Source organism: Haliaeetus leucocephalus, unplaced genomic scaffold, assembly GCF_000737465.1.
Source record: "Haliaeetus leucocephalus isolate CR32 unplaced genomic scaffold, Haliaeetus_leucocephalus-4.0 Scaffold395, whole genome shotgun sequence".
In the NCBI taxonomy this organism is placed as follows: Eukaryota; Metazoa; Chordata; class Aves; order Accipitriformes; family Accipitridae; genus Haliaeetus; species Haliaeetus leucocephalus.
The window spans coordinates 9,134,835-9,157,974 of NW_010972831.1; the positions used below are offsets into that span (position 1 = coordinate 9,134,835).

General features: G+C 57.0%; 1 protein-coding gene across 1 annotated transcript in view; it reads left to right on the top strand.

The window, feature by feature from the left end:
* The window catches only part of RAP1GAP2 (RAP1 GTPase activating protein 2), a 61,332-nt gene that overhangs the window by 25,930 nt on the left and 12,262 nt on the right, over positions 1–23,140 (top strand). The window contains exons 3-11 of the mRNA XM_010573879.1: positions 9,393–9,477; positions 16,571–16,606; positions 17,733–17,777; positions 18,346–18,378; positions 18,724–18,933; positions 19,491–19,594; positions 20,146–20,224; positions 20,703–20,756; positions 22,071–22,154. Of these exons, the coding sequence (XP_010572181.1) occupies positions 9,393–9,477; positions 16,571–16,606; positions 17,733–17,777; positions 18,346–18,378; positions 18,724–18,933; positions 19,491–19,594; positions 20,146–20,224; positions 20,703–20,756; positions 22,071–22,154 (730 nt within the window). The remainder of the gene's footprint in view (positions 1–9,392; positions 9,478–16,570; positions 16,607–17,732; positions 17,778–18,345; positions 18,379–18,723; positions 18,934–19,490; positions 19,595–20,145; positions 20,225–20,702; positions 20,757–22,070; positions 22,155–23,140) is intronic.

Below are 23,140 nucleotides of genomic sequence, written 5' to 3' on the forward strand. Positions count from 1 at the left end.
GCGGGAGTCGTTTGGCCGGAGCCGGTGTGCGCTTGCCGGCGACGGGCACGGGTCCTGCTCGCAGGGCGGGCGGGGGGCTCGCGCTTCGGGCCCCCGGGTCGGGTCGGGTCAGCCCCCGCGCCCGCTTCTCCTGCTGCCGAGGACCGGGAAAGGACGGTCCGCGCCCGGGGACCGCCGTGCCGGCAGAACCGCTTCAACTCGGCTCGACGGCTGCGGGCTGGGAACAGCTGACGGGCGGGCTCGTCTTCCATCGGCCGCGCCGCGGATCGTACTTTATGTTCAACTTTGCGTTCGGAGGACGTAGCCTGTTTGCAGTCGTGTGTCTGCTCGGCTCGGCTCTGCTTCCCCCCCCGCTCCGTTCGGGGAGTTGCTGTTCGTTTCAGAGATTTGCCCTGCTCCGATTTACGCGGCGCGTCCTCGGTCAGGGAGTTCTCCCTCCTCCAGGACCGTGCTGCTCTGGCAACTTTCTTGTTAAAAATAGTAGGAAACGTGCGTCCAAACCTCGGCGGTGTGCGTTTCCTCTGGAGGTGGTTTTTTGGTTTGGGGGTTTTGGTTGGGGTTTTTTTTTTTTTTTTTCAGTTTGTGATTTTGTACCAAAACCCTATGAACGAAGCACTGATTATTCAGAATCTTTATTGTAAAGTGCGTGCCCCCCCCCCCCGGCCCCCCCCCAACCCCGGAGCCTGAAAAATCAGGGTAAGACGATTGGGGATGAAGCTTTAGCTCTTTACCCACCCACAGTTTTGGGTCACAGGATCTATACCCCGTTTGTCAGTGCTGCTGCCGTGGGCGCCCTTGAGAGCAGGGTTTTAGTGATGCCTTTATGACTTAACGGTGGCCTTCCTGTATAGTTCATGTGTTGGTGGTGTTGTTCTGGGCTATTTTCTTCTCCTTTGCTGGGGTTTTAGGTAGATCATCAAAGCTGAACAGTTGAAAAAAAAAAAACCGGCCTGCAGGTCCTGATGGTCCTGAATGAACAGCAGAGATGGATGCTTACCTGAGCTGAGCCGTGCCACGGCTGTGACCCCTCTCCTCCCCTGCCCACAGCAGGCTCGGCTGTTCCCATCCCCGCCGTTGCCCCTTGGGTTTTGTCTCATTTAGCCGAGACCCGTCCCTGCTGTAGCTCTGCCCATGGGCCGTGGGCTCCAGCTATGGGCTAGCAAGTTTTGGAGAGGCTGGCTGGCTGGGGGATGGCCAGGCCCCCATGCCCCCCCAGCTCTCCGTGGTCTGGAGCCTCTTCTCCCGCTTTCATGTGCTGCGTGTAGGGAGTGTCTGAGTGGTAGGGAGGTCTGTGCCGCCGGTGGGGGCCCAAATGCTCCTGCAAACATTGTCCCTGCTGAAACTCGTTGGCCATCCCACGTTCGCCTCAAAGCATGGCAGGGAAGGAAGAGAGTGCTCTACCGGTCACACCGGGCAAGACTTTTCCCAAAGAGTCGTCTTTCCCCTAGGTACCAGGTTTCTATGAATGAGCTCAGCATGACACTTGAGGGCTGAGATAAAATCTGGCTCTGAACTCTCACAGAAATCTGGCCAGTGATGTGTGAGTTTGGGTTTTTTTTTTCTCCTCCCCCCCCCCCCCATCATGTTGAGCACAAACCCTCTCAGTGTAGTTCTTGCTGCGGGGTTTACTGAGGACAGTGAGAGTCACACAGACATCTCAAGGGGAGAACAAGACCCTGAGGAGGTTTTTTCCTGTCTGCTGTGGTCTGAGGAGCCTTCATGGCAGCGATTGCAAGAATTCAAGCAGTTCTTTACGGTGGTTGCTTCGTCTTATGCAAGCTGCCAGGGCCATCAAAGTGACATAATCTGCAGGAAAAGGAAGGGACTGCTAGCGGCATCGTCAAAAGGGACTCTGTTCCTCCACCTGCTCCTATTTTCTTTTTTTCCTCCTACATTCAGTCTTTGTTCTGCGTTTGCAATTGAATTTTGCTTTACATGAGCCATATGCAAGCCTGGCAGGACTGGTGGCAGCTGCAGAGTCCCTGGTGGCCTATGTCCCTTTCTTGTTAGCAGCCAGCAAAGTGCAGCACAACAAATGGACTTCACCAAGCTCCCCTCGCAGAGCCGGGCTGGTGCTTACCTTGCTCCCTCCGCCTGCGATCAATCTGCCCATGCCTGTCCTGCATGCTCGACCTGGAGGGGAGCAGCAGTAACGTGCACCAGCAGCTGGGGCCTGGGGGGCCGCTGCTGTGGTGGGCTCGGGCTCCTCCTGGCTCCTGTCCCCCTCCAGAAACCTAGGATTTGGAACTGTGTATTTTTATCTAAATTGGTTTTCCTGAACGTCCCACGTGCAAGCGAGGTGATGCTATGGTGGCTGTCCTCTCGCGGGGTAAAGCTGGTGGGTGGGTGCCTCGGTGTGGGTGCACCCCTCCGTTCATGTATCAGTCTCAGCTGTGGCACAGGCGACTGGGAATAAGGTAAATGTCTTTACTCACTGCTGTTAGTTTACTGTTTGGTTCAGCTACTCATGGGTAGCCTGTCTCCCGGAGCCATCGAGTGAAATCTTTGTACTGCTGAAGTCAATTTTAATCCCCATTCGTTTTGGTGGGACGTTCACCAGAGCAGCATCCCGCACGTTTTGGGCCTTTCCCTTCCCGCTCCACCTCCTGCCCCTGGTGCGGATGCCCAGGCGCGGACAGCGTCCCTTCGCCCTTTGGTGTCGGTTCTGCCGGCGGTTGGAGACGCCGGTTTCTGGGAGCTGTTCTCTGCAATTTGCAAATTATTGAATCAGCTCAGAAACGGCTGCCCAAGGCTCGCTGGCTCGTGTTTGTCAGGAATCGGATCAGACGAGCCTTCTGGTCTTAAAAAGTCTGTGAGTGCCTTGGCTGATTTACCCAAATGCTGCAGGAAATCACCGCTTTCTCTCTGCTCCTGCAAGTGAGATCAGACAACAAAATTTGTCAATGATAAAAATCTCTTTCCACCATTATTTGCATATCGAGCCTTACTTTCCTAGCCAGACCAAGTGGGAAGTCCTTGGCCAGTTGGAAAGAACCCAGTGTCTGTAGAGGTGCAGGCAAAGCAGGAGCCAGCTCCTCACTGTCCCCCTGAGCAGGACGGACAATGTGCAGGGCAGCAGTGACCCGCACAATCAGCGCAGGCAGCACTGCCTGCACAAGCATGGGATGCTCCAAACTGTTCTCAACAATATTCTCCTTGCAGAGGAGTAATTAAAGCTAAGCTCATTGGCAGTTAAATGTCACCTTGCTCCGAGCAGGGCTTTAGTTCCCGCTTGCACGGGCTGTGCAGTCAGGGAGGCTGTGTGTGCACACAGATGCAGGTTGCCAATTTGCAAATACGTAATTTATTGCAAGAAATCTAGACCAGAAAATGCTGTGCTTTTTATTTGCTGACTCTCAAGCTTCAATGCAAGAAGGTCATGCTTCAGGGTAGGGCCAGCCTGAGCCCAGGACGTGACAAGGTAAATCAGTTTATCAGGGAAGGTGTTCTGTGGCAGGGGCTCTGGCTGGCGCCTGTTGAAGCCCCAGAGCACCGGCAGCTTCACAGCGCTGGGTGTATGGGATGAAACCCGGGTCTGGGGGGGGCTGTGGAGCCCTAGGGCTGTCTGAAGTCAGTGGGAGCCCTGCAGCAGTGCGTGTCCTCTGCAGACGTCCTCCCCAGGATGAGTGATGATGCAGCGAGATCTTGCCTGCCTGGAGTCCCCGGGATTGGATGGAGAGCTGTTCAAAGTCAGAGTAAGGTGCTTCGTTCAGGCACTCACTGCAGATTTCCAAGTGTAAAATCTCAGCGAGGTGCCCTTGTCTCTGTTGCAAAAAAAAAAAACCCCCGGGTTTTGGGTGGGTTTTTTTTTTTTTTTGCAATTTGTGAGCAGCCAGCCGAGGGCTTCTGGCTGCCTTGGTGCCCGGGGTATCGGCAGGCGCTCACCGGTGTCCCGGGAGCTGGGGGTCAGAGGCTCGGTCCCCGCCGCGGGGATGGAGAGGAGCGTCCTGCGGAGGGGAGAGCGAGCAGCTGGGGCTCCGCTCCCACCACCCGCCCCAGGACAGGGGCTTAACCCGGGCGGTGTGAGGATGAAAAGCAATATGGAAGCGCAGTCCCCCGTGAAAAGTTAAGGCCCTGGGCATTGAATAGTAAATAAACTAAAAAGGGAGCAGCTGGCAAGGTGATGCCCATCAAGGACAAAAAAATGATGAGTACAAAAATAGAGGCTGTTAATTTACAGGATGATCTTTGTTGTCCTTCTGAAGGATACAGCATCTAGACAGGCTGAACTTGTTGCTGCAAGAGTTTTGCACCTCCTTAGGCCAGGTTTCATCCGCAGAATTAAGCGTAGGCATAAAGGTAACCTGCAGTGCTCCATGTTTAATTTACACAGCATAACAAAAGGTAGAGCTAACCACTTAGTGTGAAACACTTTGCCGTGTCAGATAATATGTTGGCATCTCCTCTTCCCACATGTAATTTATATGAATGTACCATGTCAATTTAGAGCCTGTCTGGTAAATCAGACGAACAAAAGAAGGAGGTAGGATGCATTAGAAGTTTTTCATTAGGCTTTAGGCTGAAAATGCGGGAGGGAAGTGTGCGCTCGGAGGCGGGGGTTCGGCTGGGAAAGCTTGGGAGCTCTGGGGGTCCCGGCAGCCCTGGCTCTGTACTGAACGGGACATTTTAATCAGAATTTCAGTATGTCAGTGGGGTTTACCAAATTCAGGATATGAATTTGTAGGTGCTTTTGGAATGTGATCAGGGGTGCTCTAAAGATGAGAGAAAGACTTTACCTGCCCTTGCTGTGTTGGGAACTCGCCAGTGCCCACGCACTCAAAATGGAGGGAAAAAAATTTCCCTATTTTCCCCTGCTTTGGGGGAAGCAGGGGGAGCAGCCCTGCCCACGCAGGCTGTGCCTTCCTGGCGGGGGCTGGCAGCGGTGGGGTCCCCCCGGAGCACGGCCCCACGGCTGCAGCCCAGCCCCGGGAGGGGGACGGGACCTGTGTCGGGATGTCAGGCTGATCTCACGGTCTCTGTTAGGAAACCCTGCAGTTGGGCCTGCCTAACTGCATTAAGGTATTTCCTTAATTAGATTTACTAAGTATGTAGGATTCTAATTCTTTTTTTTTCCTTCTCTCTTAATTTGCCTAATGAGAAAAACGAAGAAATAAAGTTACAAAACCGATGCCTGTGTTGCCTTCCGGAAAGGCCGGCGTCCAGCCATGTGGCCGTGCCGCTCCGGAGGATGCTCGTGCCTGGCTGTGGCCAGGGTGGGCTCGGAGGTGTCGGGGCCGGGCGAAGCACCCGTCTGCCTGCCGGGCACTGGGTGCTGCCTCTGGGGAGCGAGCACAGCGCCGTAACCTTTGGTTTCCTTATCGATGCTGGAGCCACGCGTCTCCCATGGTGCCAGGGAGAGGCGAGGGGGGAGTGATCACAGAGGCCATTTATTGGAGCTGTGCTGTGCCAAGCCCAGGCTTCAGCTCATCACGCTATTCTCGCTGTTCTTCCCCACCTTGTCCTCTCCCCCACTCCCTAATTGCCCTCTTGTGTCACGTCCACTGTCAGGCTGCACAGGCAGGAGTTTTGTTTTCTTCTTGTGCTGTGCCATCCTGGTGCAGGACTCGGTGGAAGAGCTGTGAGCCTTTTTGGGAAGGCTGATGCGGAATGCGCTGGGGGCCGTGCCATGGGAGGGTCCCGGCCCCTGTGGGGCAAGGGAGGCCATCCTGCTGCGCAGCGCAGGCAGTGATGCTCGCGTGCTGTGGGCCACCAGCATCCCCTGGCCGGTTGGTGTCCGGCTTTGCAGGGAAACCCCCCGGAGGAGCTGACCGTCCTGGGGCCGCTTCCCGGGGCCCCTGCTGTGGGTGGGAGCTGGGTGCTGGTCCTGCGGGGAGCTGCACAGCATCCCCCGGCCCCAGTCCTCACCGGTGAGCGCCTGGGACCTTTGCTGCTGTTCGGAGACCTGTACCCCTGGCGCCGGTCGGGGACCGGGTCACGGCGTGGGGCTGCCGTGAGCGCCCGCTGTCTCTGGTGTCATCTTCAGGGGAGATCCCCGGGGGCTGATTCTCCATGCGAGCATGCCGGTGCACAGATAAAGACGTGCTAATCTTCCTCATGATTCATTTATCATCCCGTGAGGGTAATCTGTTGGGGAATTAGGCTGATGGCCCTTGACCCTGTAGCTGACGGCAGGCTGAATCATCGGAGTCTGTGGTTGCAGTTTAACGTAACATATTTCCAGTGCACGGAGGCTAATTACAAGCGGTGGCTGGTGAATGGGTTTGTTTTGCTCTCCCCGGAATTGCAGGAGCAGTTCCAGCAGTTTGGCCCCAAAGAAGCAATCAGCATGTGACAGAGGAACACGTTGTTGTGTGAGTGATTTTATAATACTTAGAATATGATGCTATGGCAACCTGCTACAAATCCCAGATCAAATAAAATTATTTGCGTGCATCCCTGTAACTTTAATCTTTGCGAAGTCTGATACATTTTATGCCTTTGAGGCCACTGTGCAGATTAGTGCAATCAGGCAGAGCTCAGGGTTCAAAGCAAGGAGAGCAAAGGATGGGTGGTTTGCTCCAGATCAGGCTGTGCTTTAGTGTCCTAGAAAGACAAAGAGCAAACAGTAAAAATCTGTCATCCTCGGCATTTTTTCAGCAGTGGAGTCATGGTGAGTTTGTGGAGAGGAGAAAGGGAAGGAGCTTGATAAATGATACGGGTGGGCAGGACGTGAATTCTGCTATTGCCCATACATCGTCCCACATCCTTTTAATTCATTTCTTCCATTGAAAAACTGGAAGATGCCAAGAGCTTAAATGAGATGTAATAATGTAAGGCAAATTTGACCTACTCTGATTTAAAAAAAACAAAACAAAAACCCTCATGTATTGGTTTAACGTAATGTAAAATGTCAGTCCTTGGTCCGGATTCACATTTGGACACAAACCACTGGGTATTTCCCCCAGTGACTGCAGCTGCGGTTGTGTTGCTGGCACAGCCCGGGCGGTGCCGCAGCCCTTGGTCCCCTGTGGCTGTGATGGGGACCGGGACGGGCGCTGCTGGTCCCACTTTGCCTTTGCCCCTCGCAGCTGTGGGGCAGCTCTCCGCTCCGCTCCTCCCGTTCCCTTGCATTGGAGCCCAGAGGCCAAAAAGTCCACCTTTCTCCTGCCTGCGGCTGCCTGCGCCTTGGGGGGAGCCCGGCAGGACTGTCCGAGTCCAGGACAAGTAAGTCCTGACAACAGGTCCCCGCTGCCCGCACACCTGCGCCACTCCAGGCTCCGAGAAGTGCAACCAGCAATGAATTACAAGTACCAGGGGGTTTGGTCTGCCGGGTCCCAGGGGTCTGTGAGCCAGGTCCTTCCGTGCCGGCGGCCGGTCTTGGCTGCGGCACTGCCCGGCACGGTGGTGCGTCGCCCTGCCCCACGCCGTGCTGATCCCCCCCGTGCCCCACCTGGGCTGGTCTTATGCCTCTGGGACAGATTTATGGGCTTGAACTCCAGCCCTGAATTTCCCCCGACATCCAGCTGATGTTCCCCTGGCTACGACTGAAGTCCATTAATTCTTGTTCCTTGGTTGTTGACTAATGAGAACTATCGATCTGTGTCCCGTTCGTCCCTTCCTTCCCTTGGTCACAGGCGCTGCAGCTCCCTGCTTCTCCTGTCTCCATATGTGCAGAACGTTAACAGCACGGGCTGACAGCTGGCAGCCCCCCCCCCAGCCAAATCTAATCGTGCCGGCCGCGGGGACGCGGGCTGCGAGGCACAGCCGGCTCCGGCTGCTCTCCACTGCTCTGCCATCAAGTCAGTCCCGCAGCGACGGGGAGAGATGCCAAATCCCCGGTCTGGGCCGTGGCGCTGCGAAGGGCAGGCTGGGATCCTGCAGCGTGGGGCTGCGGCCGGGCGGGAGGCTGCGGTGCCTTCGCGCAACCTGCAGCGTGCAGACGGCTTTCTCCTCGATACTCATCTGTATGTGTGTGTGTGTGTATGTACGTATATATGCGTTTCAAGAGACGGAGTCAAGTTTCGTCAGGAGCAGAAGTCTGTTAGCAAGAGCAGTTGTGCATACAGGCAGGGGGAGCAGGAGCCGGCCCTTCTCAAGCCGCGGTTCAGTCTCTTGGTAGCAAGGACACGGCCGAACGGCCACCCCTTTGCTCGCAGAGGTGACGGTGCGGTTTTGCACTCGCTGTTGCTCCAACGCTCTTGTCGAAAACTTGCCCGCGGTGCCCACGGCATCCCCGCCGCATCCCTGCGGCATCCCCACGGCGCACGGCCCTGCCGAGGAGGGGATGCAGGCACCAGAGCCTCCCCCGTGACCGGCGTGCGGTTGTCACCCGCCGTCGTGAGCGCTGGCGCTCGGCGGAGGAGGCAGCGTGGGCGGGAGGGCAGGAGCCGGGGCGGTGGGGCTGGCGGCGAGGGCAGGCGTCGCGGGAGGTCGGGTGCGCACGCTCCGGCGGGAGCTGCGTGTTTTGGAGAGGGCCCCGGCGGGCATCGGTGCCTGGCTGCCGCGCACGCCGTGCCGTGCCGTGCCATCCCGGGGCGGGCTGCCATGGGAACCAAACCTCGTTACTGGGAGATAAACAGTTGGACGTTTTGGCCCGGTTTCTGCAGGACTAACCTGGCAGGGACGAGAGGAAACTAAATTAAATCTCAGATTTTTCTGACTCCCAGAGTAGCATCTGGCAGTACCGCTGCGAGTGACGGCTTGGTTGTCTGCCTGGGAATCTGTTGGTGTGAAAGGGACAGGGTATTTTAATCAGATAATCGGTGGCGGGCCGAGGTTGCACCTTTTCGAGGTTTAGGGACCTTTTGTGGGGGGCTTTCGTGGCAGGTCCGTGGCACAGGGGCAGCTCCCCGCTTCCCTGGGGTCTCGCATCCTCATGACACCTCTCACTGCCTCCGAATTTGGCGCCGGTGTGAGGTGCCCTCTTAGCAAGGGGGTCCTCGGCCAGGCCCTGCCAAACTCACGCCAGGGTGTCCCTGGGTTTTGTGCCGGTGTCACCGAGCCAGAATCCTCCTCCACCGTGTCCGTGGCACCGGGAGGGCGATCGGCCGCGGATCCTGCCCAGGCAGGGAGGGTGCCAGATGGAGGGAAACCGTGGGGATGGGTTGTCATAGAAACCCTGCTGTCCCCGGCAGAGCTCGGCACCACCGTCACCGCACCGTGCCCCAGCACCGTGCCCCAGCACCGCAGCTGGGCTCCGGCTGGCTCCGGGGGACGGAGCCCGGGCGCTCGGTGGGGCAGTGAGCGGTCCCAGCCCGCCCTGGGCACGGGGCTCTTCAGATGACTTTTATAATCTTTTTATGCTGTTCATTTTTTTTCTCAGATTCAAGATACTATTTTACAGGCAGCCCGCACGCCCGCGGCTTTGCCAAGGAAGATAAGCCCTTATCTCCCGCCTCACGCTCTTGCTCGAGGCGCGGGGGAAGCTGATATGCCTGCGTTTGGTTTTTCAGGAAACAGGAGCTGCTGAACAGCACGGATGTGACCGTCCCGGAGCGGCCGCTGTCCCCCCCTCTCACCGCCCCGCCGACCATGAAGGTGAGTGTGCGGGTGACGCCGCGCCGGCCGGGCGACGCTGCGCCGGGCTGTGGGCGCGTGGTCCAGCCGAGGTGCTGGTTTTGGAAACTGAAGCTGGTGAGGAGCGGCACTTCCAACGCAGCGGCTGTACGGATTTGGGCTGTTCCCGAGGCAGCAGCAGTAGGTGGTTTCTGGAGTTCAGCCTGCAGCGTGTTCAGACACCATCAGCGGCAGCGGGGCGTCTGTGCCGGCGGGCCCCATCCTGCACTGCCGCTCACGTTACGCAATCACGAGCGGCGATGCCAAGCAGGGTGCAGAATCCCAGTGCCGTTATCCCGCTAATTGCCCTCCGTGGGCGCCGTGGCGGGCGGCCGCCTGCCAGCACGAGGCAGACGGTGCGTCCCCGGCAGGCAGGCGCTGCTGGCAGGGTCCGACCCACCGCTCGCCCCTGCCAGGACCGCTCGGCTGTTGCCTTTTGCCGTGCCGGAGGCAGCAGGCTGTGGGACACGGTGCTTCCCCTCCGCTCTGCCCGTGCCGGGCTGCCTCTGCAGGGCTCTGCCCCTCCTGCAGTTTTCCCAGACCCAACGGGAGAAGGTCACGAGCAACCTGGTCAGACTTGGAAGCTGGTCCTGCTTGAGCTGGGGTTGACTGGGCACCTCCACAGCTCCCAGCTCGCAGTTATCTCTCCCAGTCTCAAGCGAGCGGGGAGTGCGCACCGGGACGGTGACCTGGGGCAAAGCTTCAGAACAAATTGAGCAGGAAAAGTCAATCTGAGACATGGAAATGAATGGGAAAATAGGATAAAATGCAACACGGCTTCACCAGAAGTAGCTTCTGTCAGAGTAACCTGAGACATTTCTGCGATACCAGAGTTTCCAAAGGCAATCGTAGCTCTTCTCCCCAGGTTGCTGCAGAGCGCTCAATATGCTGCCACCCGGGAAATTACTCATTAAGCTGGAGAAGATGAGATGGATGTGAGGATTACGAGGTGGCTGACAACCTGCTTAAATGGTTGTTAAGAGCAAGTGGGCTTGGAAATAGAGTATTGAGCTGGAGGAGTTTATTAGTGGAGCTTCTGATGATTTGGCTTATTTAGGGTTTTGTGTATGACCTGGGCATGGGAAGGAGCTGGCACAGTTCGCTGGTGACACGAGCTGTGGCACCTCCTTGGGCTGCAGAGGAGGAGAGGGGAGTCCTCGGGGGGGCTGAAGCCTGGAGTGATGGGAGGGAGCAGGGACGCGTAGTGTGCCGGGCGCGGGAGGTGCCGGTGTGCCAGCAGCAGAGTGTGCTTCCCAGTCCTCGTGCCAGCAGCGTTCCTTGCCGGCCTTGGGCTGGCGCCCGAGGAGGGGAAGCCAAAGCCCCCGTGCTGTTTACCAGCGTCGGAGGACAAGAAGTTTCCTGGGATGGCACTGGGCGATGCGCAGCCCTGCCAGGGGCTCGGAGGGATTTCACCTCGGGGGATGTTGCTGCATCCCACAGCGGGATGCCTGGTGCCCACCCTGCCCGTGTACCACCAAGGAAGTGGCGAGCATCCGTGTTTCTCCTGTGGGCTGTCCTGGGCGAGCGCTGTGGCTCCTCCACAGCCCCAGCCTGCCTGCTCTGCCCCTGCAGGAGGAAACAGTTGGTGCCATTTATTTTGCCTTGCAGAAATGTGGTAAATTGCTCGGTAACACCTGGCTGGAGTTCGGGTAGGACTTTCTGTGGCCGTGAGCGGTGCAGCCCCGCTGCGTTCCCTGGGGCTCGTCCTGGTGCCGTGCTCCATCGTGCCTTCCCAGGCTTTACAGCAGCACCTGCGTCCTGAGAGATTCTGCCTTTGTCTTTGTCCTTGTCATGTTTTAAATGGAAATTCTGCCTTTTAATGAGCCTGTGAGCCGAGCAGGATGAGCCCTGCTGTGTGGGTGTGGAGGTCACCCCCGGTGCCGGGGTCTGCTCCCTGCCCAGGTGCTGCTGCAGGAGGGGTTACGGGGGGCGAGACCCCCGGCACGCCGCAGGTGTGGGGGTACGGCTGCTCCTCAGCTGGAGCTGGGGCAATGCGGGACAGCGGGAGGTCAGGCTCTTTGTCGATGTTTAAACTTCAGTTCAAGGCTTCCCTCAGCTTGGGAAACTTGACACGGAAACCTATGGAAAGCCTGGCATGGAAAAAGTATGTAGATGCTACTCTGTATGTGTCAGGTAACGTAAGCTCCCCAAAAGCAAACGCTGAGGTCTTTTTTTTTCACGCATCTCAGAGATGGCCGTTTCTTCTCTCATCACAAGCTGCACAGCCCTGTCTCGCTGTGGGTGCTGTGGCTGGGGGGAGGCTGGTGATGGCTTTGGCTGAGGACACACCGGGGGACTGGTCTCCACGGGCAAGGCTGGAGGCTGCCTGTTTCACTGCTGGTTCTTCATTTTTATAATCACGTCATTAAAGCAATTAAAAGGCGATTACTGACTTGTTCTGCTTTACAGCAGGATTAAAGGGCTCCAGAATCTTTTACAGATGGCACAGGTTGTCCTTTTGGAAAGGCGAGGCAGAGCTGGGAGCCCGTGGCATGTCCTCCCTCCCTCCCTCAGTCCCCGCTATGATGGTGATGGCAGAGCCTCTGTGGTTGTGGCTGGCCATGCTGGCACCCTAGCCAGGCAGCGGCAGAGGAAGATCCTGCATCTTGCGTGGACACTGCTTTGCCAGGTGCAGGTAGCTCCCGAGGTGCCAAACAGAAATAAATCCCTATGGTCTTCAGGCTGGGGGCTGTCTGTGGGCCACTGGGTTTGTTTGTGCGTCTCCTTTTTTGGAGCTTCCCCGTGCCCCTGCTGCCGCTTTGCTCTCAGCTGCCGTCGGCTCTTGAAAGGCAGGGGCTGGTATGTATTTGCTGACATTTAAGAGATGGAACTGGAGCTGCCTGGGAGAGGAGATGTCAAGGATTAAGGAGCCATCAGCTTGATGATGGGAAACCTGGGGTGACTGTGGTTGGGAGGCAGAGACCTGGTCCTTCTGGAGATGTCGGCTTGGTCCCCCAACCGTCACGGTCAGCGTGGGGGATGCTGGGCGGTCGCTCAGCGCTCGCGTAGCCGAGCCTGCGATCAGATGCTGCACGGCATGAGTGCATTGAGTCGACATCCTTGGTGCTCACCCTGCTCTGCCCTGCTCTTGGTAGACTTTAAGGTGCTTCCCAGAAATCTGTGCAAGACTTAGTGTCATGGAGAGGGACAGGGGGTAGGTACAGGCCTTGGAGCAGGGACAGGAGCAAGTCCCCGTCAGCTGAGACTGCCTGTGAGTGCCCTCCCGAGGGGCACAGCGCATCCCCCCGTGGGGCTGGGCATCCCACTGTGGGGCCGTGCATCCCAGCAGGCGCCTCCCTGTCCCCCCTGCAAACCCTCACCCGCTTCCTGCCCAACCTGTTTCGGGCACTTTGCCTCCCAGGGGAGCCACCCTTTGAAATAACAAAGCAGCAGTCCTGCCGTGCCTCTGGCTGGGAGAAACATTAACGAAGGGAGGTGTCGGGGCTGGGGCTGGATGGCCGGGCTGGGGCTCGGCTGCTTTTGCTGGCCCCCCGCGAGGAAGCGCGGTCGCGGCAGCAGCCGTGGCGGCGTGGCTGATGCGGGGTGGGGTGATGCCGGGAAGATGATGGATTTCTTAAGGGGACTGCTGGTGAGTGCTGTGCGACCCACGGGGGGAGCGCCGCGGGGGGGGCTGCTGGGCAGAGCTCTGCCCCGCTGTGCTCCATCCTTGGCGGCTCCCGCCCGGTGCAGGGTTTTCTTTCTGGGTGTCATTTTCTTTGGAAACGTGCAAAGCAGGCACTTACTGGCTGGGCTGCAGCTTCTGCTCTGAGTGCCCCTCGTCCGCAGGTACCCCCTCGCTAACCTCAGCCCGGGGTGCTGGGGCGGTTGAACAGGCACTGTGTGCTCCAGCCGGCTCGGCTTTGGACCCCGTGTCTTGTGTGGTGCTGACGGAGGGGAATCACGAACTTTTCTGTGCTAAAGCACTGGGATGTGACTGTCCGTCTCCTCTCACGCTTAGCGTAGCACGCTCGGCAGTGAGGGGTGAGGACACGTGAGCAGGAAAGGAATAGCAACTATACCATTTCGGGTTGAGTATTTTGCATTTCTGAGGTTGTTAGGACAAGCTGCTGGGCAGGTTTGTCCTGCCGAAGGTGGCGGGGAAGCAGCTGTCCACTCTGGTGTTGCCTTTTGATTGCATTTAAGAAGCAGATGCAGGTTTAGTTTGGAGCAGACAGTCCCAGCGACCCAGGCTGGGTGAGTGTAACCTTTCCTGCTGGCTGGGCCAGCGGCAGGTGGCATTGCTTCCTGCTGGGTGTCACAAAGGTGTAATTGTCTCCACAATAATTACCAAAATATTTGTGGCCCAGGAAAGTTGGCTTTAAGTATGCATAAATCCCTAAAGGGTACAGACTGCTGTCTGCTTTATTAAGTACATGTACACATTTTCTGCTGAACTTGCTTTAGCAGGTGGATCTGGTGCTGCCGTGCAGTTTGGTTCTCTGGTTCTGGCTGCTGGCAGAGTGCGACCTGGAAACTATTTTAATTGACTCAGAGAGCATTGCTCCATCGCAGAGACCTGAAGATAAACTGGAATCTAAACCAAGCTCAAAATAAGGAAGAGCCTTTTTAAAGTGCTTCCAGCTTTGGGCACAGAGCCCTTCTGAGCCCAGGGTTTGTTTTTCCTCCCATAGGTGCAGTAGATAAAAACGGGGCATAGAAACACGGCCAGGGCTGCTTCTGAGCCACGGCAGTCCTTGCCTGTGCTGGCAGCATCTTTCCCCCATCCCAGCTGGTGTCACTGAGGGCAATCACTAGGCTGCTCGTGCTGTAAAACTGACCTTTGCTCTCCACATTTATTAAAAGAAAATCTCTCTGAGGTTTTCCTTTGGTCTTCGATTTTCATTTCTTCACCTCCTCCTCTGTTTTTTTCTCTCTTTTTTTGTCTTTTGTGAAATTCAGTCTATTCTGAGAGCTTACTAAAAATCACCCCCATGCTGTGACCCCTTCTGCCCCAAATCTCGCATCCCTCTTCTGCAAACCATTTCTGATAGCCAGCAGCATTAGGGCTGCTCATCCCGCTTTCTGCTCTCCCTCCTGGACCGGCAGCATCTGCCGTGGTCCCAGCCTCTCCTCGGCCTTATGAGCCATGAGCCCGTCGGCTGCGGCCGGAGCGCAGCGGGTGGCCGGGATCAAACGTGGGTTAGAGGAGAGGTGAGGGGAGGCTGGGGGAGAGGAGGGATGCTGCTGCTGCTGCTTCATGTCTCCAGAAGAGCCAGTTGCTAGTTTACTGGGAGTGCCCCAATATTTACAGCCATAGTTTGACTAGATAATTTATTTGTGTGTACTTGAGAGCAGGAAAAGCCAGATGAGGGATCAGGATCGTCCCGCTGAGGTTCAGGACCGAGTGGAAAAGGTGGCTGGCGCCTGCCGAGCCCCAGAGCAGCTCAGCGGCGGCCGGGACCGGGGTCCCTTTGGGCAGCGCAGGGGGATCAGGGAGGACGAGGGTTTCCTGAAATTCCCCCCCTTGCCTGCGGAAAGGGGCAGCTGAGCAGGACAGAGGTGGCTTTAACACGTCTTGTGGAGAGGTGGCGAGGGGCTCTTCCCGCTCTGGGTTTGTTGGCCCGGAGCCCCCCACGCTAAGCGTTTCCAGAGGCGCAGGAGCCGCGTGCGCCGCAGCGGCTTGGGATGCTCTGGGGGCTGCGGCACCGGCACGGCCGGGGAGGGAGGCAGCAGCCCCCCAGCCGGGCAGTGGTGGGCTGGGGGAGCAGGACGAGCTCTGGGCTGCTCTCCAGAGGAGCCACGCAGGAGCAGGGTTTTTAATCGGAGCCTGGGGCTCGCTAATCTCTTTAGTTCGTTTGGCAAGTAGGCCATTAACCCTGCACAGGCAGCCCAGCCTCGCCGGCAGCCGCGTTGCCGGCATTTCCACAGCCGGTGAAGCGCAGAGCCCAGGGCTTGCACCTTGCGAGGTAAGGGACGTGGGGAGGGCTGCTCTAGGTGTCTCGTTTGCCAGAGGATTTATTTGCTTCTTTGGATTGATCGGTCTGCGCCTGTTTCATTTCCAAAGGGAAGTTTTTTGCTGCTGGTTTGTGTGCACAGACCCCCGCCTGCCGGGGGCCTGCAAAGCAGCAGGAGGGCCGTGGGGGCCAGGACAAGCGTACCCCATCCCTCTGCCCGCCGTGGGACCAGCTCTGCCCCATGTCCTCAGCAAAACCCCTGCCTACGGCCCCGCCGGGCGCCCTGCGGCACTTGGCAGCCATCTGGGTTTTCTCCCCGCCTGATCCCCGAGATCCAGCGCCCGCACTGCAGAAGCGAGCAGCACGTTGCGGAGCAGCAGAGCATGGCCGCGGCGGGTGCTCTCCTTCCCTTCCTCCTGCCGGGCTGTCCCCTGTCCCACAGGGCAGGATTGTACCAGCAGCTCCGCTCTCCCTTTGGCACCTCTAGCCCACATCACTGCTGCAGAGAGCCGGGAAACATGGACCTCAGAGACCTGAGAAAACACCCAGGGAACAAAAGGAACCCAAAGAGATTGCCCAGCCGATGGTGCCCACACTGTTGTGATTAGAAAAAGAAGCGACTAAAGAACCATTATCAAACTGTACACAGAGCGGGCTGGGAAATTGTTGGGGCTGAGCGTTACTGGGAATGGCGAACGCAGCAGTGAAGCCCGAGCTCCGAGTTGGGCTGGACGGCAGCTCCTGTGGCTGGCAGCCGCCCGCTCGCGAGCAGGGAGTGCGACAAGCGCCGCAGCATCGCTCGGCCCGTCTTCTCAGGCTTCTTTGGAAATGAAATGCAGAGCAGGAGGAGTTAGGGAGGTGGGGAGCTCCTGCCGGTCGCTGCTCCGTGCGCTGCCTGCGGCTGCAGCGGGAGCACTTGTTGTGGGATGGCCACTGGCCCCGGGAAGCCGGGGCGGCTGCGGGGCTCTGTCCCTGCCTGGCGGTGGGGCTGGATGGGGCATGTTGAAGGCAGATGCCATCGGTTATGGACAGAGACCCTTATTCCTGTTCCTGTTGAGGGCCAGAGCCAGAGCGCCCAGTACGAGGTGGGTGGTCCGGTGTCCCTGCCTTGGTTTGGCTTGGGCTGGCTTGCCTCATGTCTGCTTTAATTGAACAGGAGGTTTCCTTCTTTTCTTTTTCAGTCTGCAGAATTCTTCGAAATGCTGGAAAAAATGCAGGTGAGCAGCAGCGTGCATGCCAGTAACGCGGGACTTTCCCCACCCGGCAGAGGCTGCAAGGATGCAAATCCCACAGCACCTCGTACATTTAACGTGTTGGGAGGCCTTGCACGATCGTAACGTGGTTTGAATTGTTGCTGAAGTCGCCAGCGCTGTGTGAGCCCCGCTGAAAGGGGGCACGGCAGGCGCTTCCCAGCTCAAACCTGCAGAGAGCTGTGCAGAAATGCCCCAGTGCGTGGGGGGAAAGCAGTGGTGTCAGCAGCGTCTTCCTCCGAGGTTGTTCTGCATCTTCCCGAGCAGTTTTGCAGAAGAAGGTTTAGGTCTTGGCCTGTGTGTCGCCAGGCAGGGGCACACACTCAGAGACGCGGTCCCGTTGCTCCCTGGTAAAGTCAGGACGCCGCTGCCTGTCTTTGCAGACAACAGGCTCTGGTACAGAGCACGGCTGGGTCAAGCACTGTCTCGGTACCCCTTGGGTCAGGGCAAGGTGTTCTCTAGTCCCACGCTAAAACACATCAGGATCTGCCCGAGGAGGAGGGTCAGGGGACCAGGGTGTCCCTGGATGCCTGGGTGCCCACGGGAGGGACGCGGGCAGGTGGCACTCAGCCCTGATGCCGGGATGCTCGGTGCTCCCCCGGCATGGGCGAGCGCTAGCAAGGTTTGCCGTCCCGGCGCTCCTGCCTGGGACAGGCACTGTGAGATGGTCGGGGCCATCGCCCTGCCACGTGTCGCGGCTGTTGTCCCTGCACCGCAGGAAGGCAGCGCAGGGATTTCCTTTAGGAGCCCATCCCGGAGGAATTAAGGTGAAGCTGGAGTGGGATATGGGGCATTTTGTGTTTGGTGCTGTGCTGGCACCTGGGAAACCTGCCTCACATTTAGACATTTTCAGTGTGGTGTTGCTGTGTCCCAGGTCTTGTCCAACCACATCCCCGTCACCCATTTTCACTGTGTTACAACGGGGTCTGTCCTGGCATGCTGGCAGCTCTGCCTTGTTCATCCCGGGCAGAACCCCCCTCCTTTCATGCCACTTATGTCAGAGTGATTTCTGTGTAGCAAAATACTCTTGTGGTTTCATCTGTGTTGTTGAAAACATCTTAATAATTTGATTTATTTGTTTTGTTCCAAACAGGCACCAAAACTTGAGGAACAGAGAACTGGAAGCCAAAAACATAAGGTTGGTTGAATTTTGTTTCTTGTGTGGATCTTTTCAAGTCATACCCCCGCCTTATCTCAGGGCTTTAATGTGTATAGTCAAAGACAGTCACTCAAAGGACTAAAAAGGATTTAAATGTTGTCTAAAAAAAAGGCACTGACTGAATTGCAAAGATGAGAGAGTGGTGCCTGTAAATCCCTAATCCAGCTTTATGTCCAAACCTGTGTATTTCAGCAGTGAGCTCTGTAAAATGGTTGGGTTCTGCCGCAGAGCTGAGAAGCTTACGCCGATAACGGAGACCCCTTTGGAAAATGATTTACCCTGCTGCAGTGCTTTCCTGCAGACCCTGAGCATCCCCGGGCAGTGCGGTGACACTGCTCCCGAGGCTCGTGCCCATCCCATGGTGACCTCACCTGGCAGCATTGCTCTCTGTTACCGCCTGGCACTCGGTGCAGGGTGTTAGGACAGGAGGGACCAGTGCAGCGGGCGGCCAGGTGCGCTCCCTGCGTTGGATGTGCAAGGCTGTGGTCTTAAGGGACGGCTGGTGGGGAAGAGAGTCTCATACGCGCTGTTTTGATTCCTTTTTCAGGAAGACTACATCCCGTACCCCAGCATCGATGAGGTGGGTGCCCTGAACGACCCTGAACGCCTTCAGGCCAATGCCTTTCCAAAATTGCCAGTAACAGGGGAATTGGTGGAGATCCTGTTTCCGAGAGGAGCTGCGCAAAGCATGCTCCCCGTCCCCACCTTTGCCGTTGCTGCTTTTCCTCGGTAGCACGTGCCCTCTTCTAGGAGAGAGAGAAGAGGTTTCAGAGAGGGGCTGGATTTGTCCCCCACTGTGCCGGGGCTTGGGGCTGCTGCGGGAGAGGGCAGTGGGGAGGGGGGGGAAGGACACGGGGCGATGAGCCCCTGCACCCCACGTCCGCACCCCGGTCCTGCCCGACCCCTCATGGGCACATGTCTGCAGATCCTAGAGAAGGGCAGCCCGTACCCGCTGATCATCCTGCCCCAGTTCGGGGGATACTGGATCGAAGACCCGGAAAACCTCGGTACGCCCACCTCGTCCGACAGCAGCATCTGCGAGGAGGAGGAGGAGAACCTCAGCCCCAGCACCTACGGCTACAAGCTGGAGTGCAAAGGAGAGGCCAGAGCCTACAGGAAGCATTTTCTGGGGAAGGTGGGTGCCCCTGCCGCAGGGGGCAATTGATCAGCTGAAAATTGCATATCCCCCCCAAGAAAAAAAGAACAAGTTCTAAAACTGTGAGCAAAATGGGCAAATTTTGCAACTTCCCTCTTTGCAAGGAGAGGAGGGGACTGGCAGGTTACCGGCCGTGGCAGTGATGGCCACGCACACAGCCTCTGCCCCGGCCCCCGCAGCTGGCAGGGCCCCCCCAGGACAGCGGGTGGGCACGCGGGCTCTGAGCCTGCCCTGTCTGCGGGGACCTGGGGCTCGGCCGGGCTCGGGGGACCCGGCGCGGCAGCCGCCTGCCTGCCCTCTTGCTCACAGTCTCGTAATCCTCTTTCTCCCTCTGCACAAAGCGGAGAGCAGAGTGCTAAAGTCCATGGGCAGAGGGATTAAAGCCCTGGTCCCCACGAGGAGGGGTGCGAGCGTGTGTGCCCCAGGGCGGGAGGGTGTCCGGATGGCAGGCGAGTCCTCTGCTCCGGCCGGGACGCGGGGCAGCGTCCTTGCCATCAGCAAGCTGCCTCCCCTAACGCGCTGTTTTCTATTTTTAGGATCACTTAAATTTTTATTGTACAGCCAGCAGCCTTGGGAATCTGATCCTTTCTATTAAGTGTGAGGAGGCAGATGGCACTGAATATTTAAGGATTATACTCAGGTATGGAAAAAAAGCTTTGTTTAACAAAATATTTTCTCTTTAGGAGTCCCTTGTTTTTTTCCACAGTAAATGTTAGAGCCGGGGTGGCAGCACGCTGGCTGTCGCACATGGAGGGGGTTGGGGTGGAATGGGGAGCAGCAGCATCATCCTTTTACTGTATCTGCGCTGGGACTGCCTGACCCCTGATAATGAACATGAGACTTTGATCTGTTGCTAAACCCGCTGAAACTGAGTGTAAACCTCTCCGTGACTCGGGATAATACCAATCACATCTATCGCCATCCCTCTGTAAGCTGACAGGACCCAGTGCGTCTGAACCATCATGTCATTTCCCTCCAGACTATGAATATTTTAAGAGCTGCAGAGATGAGAAGAAAAATTGAGCTTTTGCTTACTAACCAGGCCCAACAAATTCTGCAGAACATCGTTTCCCAACAGCCAGTGGAGTAGCCCTGCATGCATGCTAAAGGGCTGGTCAGCGGAGGGCTGCAGCCGGCGTCTCTTTGCCTTAGACGCTGCCTGATGTCTGCTCATTTCTTTTTCTTTGCTAGGTCCAAAGTGAAGACGTTGCATGAAAGGATCCCCCTGGCAGGATTTAGCAAGCTCCCTAGTATCCCCCAGATTGCAAAGGTAAAATCCCGGGCTGGGCCGGGGATACCTGCAGCAAAATCTGCGCCGCTGAGCCAGGCACCTTGGGCAATGTTGGGCAGCGTTGGGCAGCGTTGGGTGGCATTGGGCAGCGTTGGGTGGCATTGGACAGCAGTGCCTGGGCTCTCAGGTCCAAGGGCGCTTGTTGGGTGGTGGTCAGCGCTGGCCCTGCTGTTGGTTTCCTGCTGATTCTGGGCAGGTCACTGGTTGATATCTGGGGGAAGAGGTGAGGACGTGGCAGCACCTTTGACTTGTCTTCCTGCATCCTCAGTTTGGTACCAGCCAGGCCACAGGGCATCCCCATGAGAGGATGTGAAGAGGGGAGCTCCTGCAATCGGAGTCTGGGTTTCGTTCATTTATAAGACATTCACAGCCTTGCCATGGAGTTTTGGCAGGACAGGGACGTCTGTCCTGCGCACCCGGAGACCCGGCACTGACTGCTCTTTCCCCTTGCCCGCAGGCCTTCTGCGACGATGCCTCCGGGCTGAAGTTTAACCCGGTTCTGTACCCCAAGGTGAGGTAACTTACCTCAAGTTGGTCATGTATTCAGCAGGGAAGGTCAGGTAGAGTTAACCCTCCCCTTTTCTCCAAGATCCAACAGCTGCTTTGGTAGAGAGCACGGATATTTGTACTGCATCTTTCTAGCTCTCTAGAGCTGCAAAGGGGATGTGAGCGGTGCAGCGGTGGTGGGCCATGCGTGCGTCTGGGCAGCAGGTTAGCTAATGGCCATCTGATGGCATGAGCCTGCCACTGTCTTGTTCTGTCAAGTGGCCACCAAGGATCGATGGCACTTTGGTATTAATCTGCCCTTGGATCATGGGGAAGGAGGGAAGGGTGACTGTCTGTGGGGTGTAAAACCAACCTGGGTCTTGGTTTGGTGCCTTAAGGTTTGCTTGAAACCCAGCGAGACGGGTTGAGTCTGTGCTCGAGAAGCCCTGCAGGAATAGATGTAGAGGTGGGTGGGTCACTGCGGGGGCTGGGGTTTTTTGTCCGGGTGGCAGTCCCCACTGGTGACGTACCTGGACTGACTCACCTGTTCTGGGATCGCTCCTCCTTGTGTGCGCTCTTGTGCTGCCATAGAGACCTGCTCCCGGGAAGGTACAAAGCACATCCATCATTTTCAAGTACCTTTTATGTTGAAGACTTTTTCTGTGGCAGGCATAGCAGTAAGTTATAAGGCAGTTTCATCACCCTTTGATGTAGCCAAGGTCAAACTGATTTTGTTCATCCATTGTCATTATTGATGTTGCTATCAAACCCTTGTCTGGAAGTTTGAGAACAGCCGATGCCCAGTCGGGGAAGACGGACGTCTCTGACTCGGTCCCTGCAGAGCGAGGCTGGGACTGGGGGGCTGGAGCGCTGTGGGAACTGCCATTATTTGCACCCAAAGGGCCCCAAACTCCCCCAGAAAACCTGCGAGAGGTCAGGGCTCCCCGTGCCCCCCCCGCCATGCCTGGGCGCTGGGGCCACAGCTCGTGCCCACCTGAAGCCCACAGGCATCCAGACAGTCTGTCGGCGATGCAGGCTGCAGGGATGCTGATAACCAAAACTGGGGCCACTGTTGAAATCTTTTGGCCTAATTATGTGGAAATTTGGCTTCTGCCCCCCTTCCACTCCCTCGGGCGCTGCTGCCGTACCCCACTGCAGCTCCAGTGGGCTCTCCCCCACTGCCCGCCACAAGGAGCCGTACTGCGGCCAGTGGGCGATGGCGAGCGTGCCGAGCGGAGCCATGAGCCTGGCCAGCAGCGCGTGCCGAGCAGGGTTTGCTCTGCCGGACATCACGTTTTGAACTACCAAATGAAATAATTCGTATTTTGTTTTACTGCAGGCATCCCAGATGATAGTGTCTTATGATGAACATGAGGTCAACAACACGTTCAAGTTTGGTGTGATCTATCAGAAGTTCAGGCAGGTGGGTAATCCCCGTGCCGTTCTTGCGGAGCGCATCCCTGCTTGCCAGAGGTCTGTGTTTCACAAGTGCAAATTCAGGCCTACAGTTAATTCTGTCACGTGTGACACGTCGTGTTACTGGGTGTCCTCACTAATAATGCATTTCTCATTGCTTGGATGTTTCCCCGACTCATTAAAAAATGATGTGACTGAAAAAATTCAGTATGGAAATCAGCCCACAAGCTGCTGTAGGGAAAAGTGGATGTGAAAATGGATTTTAGCAGGCGTGGTATTTTAATCAGATATATGTTTAGACACTGAAACAGTTACAGTTGTCTGGGAGGACTGTGGGCTATGAAGACATGTGTTTGCTGAAAATGCTATTAGCTGAGGGACTCCGGATGGGGAGTGCAGAGGCAGCTCAGTCTTATAACTCACCAAAGATTATTCTGACAGGCACTCTAATTATCTCTACATATTGCATTTTATTTTGGATTGAGTAATTCATGCAAGATGATAATTAAGGTCTCATTGTTTTGAAATATAGCACGCAAGGGACAATGAAGACTTGGGTTTTCCAGTGTAGAATCCATTTGTGTTTTGGTGTTTCCTAAACGTTATCGTAAGGTCCTTGCTGTTGGTCGGAAGTCGCTCTCAGCAGCATCGCCTTCGGGTGCCAGCTGGGGAGCGGAGGCACCCCGGGACGAGGTGCTGGTCGTGTCCCCGGGGACCCTGTGGATGGGGCAGGAGGTGGCAGGAGACGGGCAGGCAGGGAGAGGTGGCCTGAGCAGAAATCACCATCAGAGCCAGGGTGGGACGGGTTCCTTTCCCTGTTGCTGTGGCACTTTTGCTGATAGCAAGGTTTGATTTTAAGAAGATGCTCGGAGCAGGGTGACACGCAAGAAGGCGCGTTTCGAAGGGACCTTTCGCCTTAGTGGTGTCCGTGGTCGTCGTGTCCGAACCACCCGCAGCCCGACAGAGGAGCAGCACCGGGAGGTCCCCAGGGGC